The sequence below is a fragment of the Eschrichtius robustus genome, chromosome 18 (genome assembly GCF_028021215.1).
Source record: "Eschrichtius robustus isolate mEscRob2 chromosome 18, mEscRob2.pri, whole genome shotgun sequence".
Lineage (NCBI taxonomy): Eukaryota > Metazoa > Chordata > Mammalia > Artiodactyla > Eschrichtiidae > Eschrichtius > Eschrichtius robustus.
Window position 1 is genome coordinate 26,465,091 of NC_090841.1, and position 5,632 is coordinate 26,470,722.

Genomic DNA, 5,632 nt, shown 5'->3' on the forward strand with positions numbered 1-5,632 from the left:
ACACTAGGTTGTTTCCGGTGAAAGATAAATTTCCATTAAGTAATTCCAACATGTTTTGTTTTTTTTGTCTTACAGACAGTTCCTTTGGCAATAACTTCCACTTTAGCTTTTATTATATAAAAATATAACAAAATTTCATTATATACAAACATTACATTACACCATGTACAGGTTAAAAACACTAAGAAAATGGCAAGCCACAAGGGAAATTAAAGTCAACAGCATGATAAGAAGAATTAAATACTGCACACATTTCATAAAAATTACATTAACTACATTTTTGTTTGCAAATACCAAACAGTACCAATGTGATTGGAAATAGCTTCCAACAACTTCATTTTAAGGCACATCTTGCATATTTCTATATACAACACTGAAACCGGTCAATAACTTAGGGGCTTCTTGGAGTGACCTGTATATGCGTGACAACATGCAGCATGGGATTACACATTTTCATTGTCTTCCTTCTTTGGGGACAGGTACCTGCCAGGGGAGGACTGATAGAGGGGTACCCCAATCTCCTGCAAGTCTGGGAGCCTCCCTGGACGAGGAGGGGAGAGCAGAGTGACTGTCCTGTCATAGTCTCTGTGTAGCACTTTCTCATAGACGCTCTGCAGCCCCACTGTCTTGGGCAGCTGGGCCTGGTAGTAATTGTCCCTACGCAGAGGATCCCGGGGCAGGGACGTGCTCTTACAGAAGGTCGACATCTGGGCTGGGGGGTGAGTGGAAGCATGTGTGCTGGGTCCTCCAGCGCAGGAGGGGCTCCAGCAGCGGTCAGAGTGGCCCAGGATCTTACACTCCGCGGTGCACGCCCACAGTCCTAACATAAAAGAGAAAGGGAGAGGGCATGATGATTACTGAGATTACACACACTGTGCCTCCATCTTCAAAGTGTCAGACAGGGTCAGGGCGGCTGAAAAGGAAAGCGTGTAAGAAGATGAACGCCCTGATTCCAGATCTGAAATGACTATTGGCTCCTACAAAGCCACTTTAATACGAAGTTGGCTCAGCTTTAGCTGGAAGCAAAAAAACAAAAACAAAAACAAAAACAAAAAAATTGATAAGCAGAATTTCTCTTCTCAGATAGCAACCTAATAGGATGGGAGTCTGGTTTATTTTAGGTGGTGGAGCTGCCTCGACTTGGCATTTTGAAATTCATGTTTGAGGCAGGCCGGAATCCGGAACTCAAGGACAGAAAAAAGTGAGAAAGAGGGAGGGGGTCTGGGAATGGAGATTGAGAGGAGAGGCTGTTGCAGAAACGGAGGGAGAGAAGGAAGGCTGAATTTGGCAGGAAAGAGGAGTCCTCACCGCTCTGCATGTGGTTGATGAGATCCTTCTTCAGAGCGTCCCCGCTGACGTCGGAATCGCTATCGTTGAAATCACTGTCCCCTTTGCCGCTGTCTTTGCCGCTGAACTTCTCCGCTTCTCGGCCGGAGATGGTGTTGAAAGAATGTCCTTTCCAGACAGCCACAGGGGGCGCCGGCTCCTTTCCGAAACCAGGGGAGGCGCCGTAGGGCTGCAGCAGGGAATGGGGAAAGCAAGCAGGGGTGAGGGTTGGACAAGAAACAAAAACACAAGGGCGACAGGTTAGGCCTCTCCCACGCACGCACACCCAGACCCCTCCAGTCCCTTCCCCCAGCCTGTCCGCGGAGCACCGAGCGGGGCGCCCAGCCGAAGGAAGGCCTCACCTCGGCGTGCGCGCCGCGGAGCCGCTGCTGCCCCTCGAAGTGACAGGAGCTTTCCCCGGTGGCACTGCCGCCCTCCGAGCCCGGCACTTCGGCCGCGGCGACCGCGGGCGGGGGCGCGTCGGCCGCGGGGCTGCCAAAGGGCGCTTTGCCGCTGCCAGGGAAGGTGAGCACGTCGAACATGTTGGGCCTGGGCCCGGCTCCCCGGGCGGCCTTCTCCGGGGAGCCGGGAGCCGAGGCTCCGCCGCCCGCCGCCCCGGGCCGCTCTTCCCGGCGGGGCCCCCCTTTGCGCACCTCCTTCTTGCGTCGGTTGCAGGTGGTGGCGATGGCGATGATGGCGGCCAGAAGCAGCGTGCAGCTCCCGGCCAGCACGATGATGACGATCAGCGGCGTGTCCCATTGTAGCGCCGGCCCCGACGTCGCGAGCCGAGAGCCGGGAGGGCGAGAGCGCTCCGAGTTCGCTGCACTGGCTGGCGACAGCAGCCCGCGCCCGCCGCCGGTTGTCACCACGAAGCTGACAGTGGCAGTGGTGGAGAGCGGGGGCCGGCCGCCGTCGGATATGACCAGCAACGCCCGGAATACTCGGCCGAGCGGCTCCTGAGATAGGTCGCCGGTGAGCACGATCTCCCCCGTTCGGCTGCCGATGGCGAAGGCTTCTCGCGGCTCCTGCTGTAGCAGGTCGAATGCCAGCTCCCCGTTGGCACCCTCGTCTGCGTCCCGGGCCTGCACGCGCGCCACGGCCGTGTCCCTTGCTGTGCGCCCGGGGACCGCCACTTCCAGGGAGCCGTTGGCCGGTGCCGGGTGCACCAGGACCGGTGCGTGGTCGTTCTGGTCAAGCACCCGCACTTGCACCAGGGCACTGCTGGAGAGCTGAGGGGAGCCGCCGTCGCTCGCCTGGATGCGCACGTCGAGCTGGCGAAGCGTCTCATAGTCGAAGCTGCGCAGCGCGTAGATGGCCCCGGTAGCCGGGTCCACCGAGACATAGGTGGACACGGCGCCCCCAGCGCGGCCCACCTCGGCCTCCAGCAGCCGGTAGGTGACCTGGCCGTTGCGGCCCAGGTCCGGGTCCCTGGCGGCCACCGTGGCCAAGTAGGCCCCGGGCGGGTTGTTCTCACGCACCGACACCTCGTAGACCGGCCGCGTGAAGAGCGGCTCGTTGTCGTTCTCGTCGCTCACCCGCACCAGGTAGGGCCGTACGGTGCGCAGCGGGGGCGCGCCGCGGTCCTCGGCCACCAGCGTCAGGTTGTACTCGGCGATGCGCTCGCGGTCCAGCGACCCCGCGGTCACCACCAGGTAGCTGCCCGCGTAGGCCGGCTGCAGCCGGAAGTGCTCGTGCCCATAGAGGGCGCAGCGCACCTGCCCGTTGGCTCCCGAGTCCCTGTCCGAGGTGCTGACCAGCGCCACCAGGCTCTCGCGTGCCGCCCCCTCTGGCACCAGCGAGATGGCTCCAGCCTCTGGCGTCCCGGGCCCGGTCGACGAGGTCGCGTCCGCACCCCCGAGAGCGGCGGTGGCGGCGGCGAAGGGAGAGGCGACAGGCGCGCCCGGGGCGGCCAGCGGGGTGATGGCGATGTCCGGCGCGTTGTCATTGACGTCGCGGATGCGCACGATGACCTTGCAGGTGGCGGCGCGGGGCCCGGGGCCGCGGTCCTGCGCCCGCACGTCCAGTTCGTAAGTGTCCTGGCGCTCGTAGTCCACGGGCCCGGCCAGGGTGAGGCGGCCCGAGCGCGGGTCGAGGAGGAAGAGGCGGCGCGCCTCGGGCGGGGTACGGGAGCCGAAGGCGAACACCACGTCGCCGTTGGGGCCCTCGTCGGGGTCCGCCGCGTCCAGGTCGAGCAGTAGCGAGCCCACGGGCGCGTCCTCCGCCAGCTCCACCTCGGCCACGGCGCCCTGCGGGAAGGCCGGGCTGTGGTCGTTCGCGTCCAGCACGCGCACACTGAGGGCGGCCGTGGCGGAGCGCGGCGGGCGGCCTCCGTCCTGGGCCACCAGCTCCAGGTTGTAGGCGGCCTGGCTCTCGCGGTCCAGCTCCTGCAGCAGCACCAGGTCGGCGCACTGGGCACCGTCCGCGCGCGTCTGCAGCTCCACGCGGAAGGGGCTGTGCGGTTCGGCCAGGCGCACGCTCTGCAGCCCATTGGCGCCCACGTCCTCGTCCACCGGCACCTCTAAGGGTATGCGCGTGCCCACGGCCGCGCCCTCGGACACCTCCACGGGGATCTGGGCCCGGGGAAAGCGCGGCGCGTGGTCATTGACGTCCCTCACCTCCACTTCCACGTGCACCAGCCGGAACTGCTCCTGCGAGAAGCTGACCACGTCGAAGGCCAGCACGCACTGCGGGGCCTGGCCGCACAGCCGCTCGCGGTCCAGGCCCGCGTCTCCGACGGTCAGCTGCCCGTCGCCCTCGCGCACTCTGATCAGTGAGCTGTTGAACTGTTTCATCAGGCGGAAGCTTGTGTCTCCGGACACTTTCATATGCAGGTCTTCAGCCAGGGTCCCGATGACCGTTCCGGGGGCATCCTCCTCGAAGGTGCTGTAACGCACTGTCTTGCTCTGGGCCACGGAGAGCACCCAGCAAAGGCTGAACAGCTGCAAGGGGAAAAGGCAGGGGATGCCCCCGCGCCTCGCTGGACTCATGCCGCCAGCCCCAAGCGCTATTCCAAAAGGCTGAGGGAGAGATTCCTCTCTGGTTTGCAGGTCTGGGCGTGAGTCCCAGGGTCCCCAGAGCACGCTTTTTGCGAGGCGTGTGCGGGAGAAGTCTGCAGGCTGCAGCTTGGAGGTGCCGGCGGGCTCTGAGGACGTGCGGATGCCACCCACGGCCCACACCTCTCCCTCCCCTTTTCTCGCTGGAGCTGCGCCGCCGCGCGCCGCCTCCGCTCTTATAGCCGCCGATATGCAAATCACCCGAACCGGGCAGCCAATGGCGGCCTGGCCCTCGCGCAGCTCCTACGCCAGCCTCTGACAATCCCTTTAGTGTGGAAAGGCTTAGAGGGGAAAACACGAAATGAAAATTAGGGAATCTTTCCTTTGTTTCTTTAACTCCTTTTGCTTTTTTTCTTTCCTGTCAGCGCTCTGCCTGTAGAGGAGTTGGCACGGGTCTCCGGGCGTTAAAGGAGCGGACGGTTTTGTTAATTGTGCCCCTACTGTGCTGGCTGCTTGAACTGACAGCCATCATATGGGATTTCGCCCCAGTGGCTAGGGACCCCGCGCTCACTCTCTGCATTTTGCACTTCGGAGGCTTTGAAACCGCTCGCGGCCCCCTCTGCACAGACTTGCTCTGCCGGGTGAGGCTCAGTTCGCGTTCTTTCCCAGCTTCCCACGGCGCTCGGAAATAGCCTCTCGATTTAGGAGCCCGAAGGATAAGGGAAAATTGATTTTACTCAAATTTGTGTACGCAGTTGTGTTTTGCTTGTGTGAGCCCCGGTGATCAGAGCTGCCACTTCCCTTTCAGAAAAGAGCTCTGCGACGTGTTAGTATGCATGTCATTGTCCAAATGGCTTTCTTAAGCCCTGGGCGCTAGCAGACAAGGGGGAAAAAAGTTCCAAATAGGATTTAGCATAAGCTTGAGGAGATTTGGAAAGGTTTCAAAGATCAGAGTGTATCAAAGGCTTATGAAGCCCTCGTTAGTAGTGGAAATAGAATGGCGTGGCAGGCGATCCCATTGGAGGCCCCAATGTCTGTATTATTTAACTGTGACAAGCTAAGGGGAGAGAAAGTTGAACAGTTTCCACAGCGGAGTTGGGCTAACTTGAATATAATGAGCAAACGCCACATGTATCCATTATGTTCCTCTATTCATCCCCAATCACTACCATAGCTCTCCGGCTAAACGGTGATGGGCGCTGAATTCCACACAATACGCGGCTCGTATTAAAGTGCATTTAGAGAACTTTCCCTCCTGATGCCTTGTTCCGCCTATTTAGAGGATTTTCTTTCTGTTCTAATAGGGCCGCTCT

At 60.3% G+C, this 5,632-nt stretch overlaps 1 protein-coding gene across 2 annotated transcripts; it reads right to left on the reverse strand.

Moving 5' to 3' along the window:
- Positions 1 to 443: 443 nt before the first annotated feature.
- Positions 444 to 4,313, reverse strand: LOC137752108 (protocadherin-8). 2 transcript variants are annotated; one of them, XM_068526829.1, is made up of 3 exons: positions 1,980 to 4,313; positions 1,309 to 1,516; positions 444 to 820 (listed from the first exon to the last, which is right to left on the reverse strand). In XM_068526829.1, the coding sequence occupies exons 1-3, from the start codon at positions 4,311 to 4,313 to the stop codon at positions 444 to 446; spliced, it is 2,919 nt and encodes a 972-aa protein (XP_068382930.1). The 2 variants fall into 2 exon arrangements, with proteins under 2 accessions (XP_068382930.1, XP_068382929.1); XM_068526828.1 differs by having other exon boundaries at positions 1,689 to 4,313.
- Between the last annotated feature and the right edge of the window lie 1,319 nt (positions 4,314 to 5,632).

Excerpts from the sequence above, each read along its gene's own strand:
- LOC137752108 (XM_068526828.1), bottom strand. The coding sequence starts at position 4,313 with ATGAGTCCAGCGAGGCGCGGGGGCATCCCCTGCCTTTTCCCCTTGCAG. Across the intron at positions 1,517-1,688 it reads TCCGCGGCGCGCACGCCGAG|CCCTACGGCGCCTCCCCTGG; the intron begins GTGAGGCCTTCC and ends TCCCTGCTGCAG. Across the intron at positions 821-1,308 it reads CATCAACCACATGCAGAGCG|GACTGTGGGCGTGCACCGCG; the intron begins GTGAGGACTCCT and ends CTTTTATGTTAG.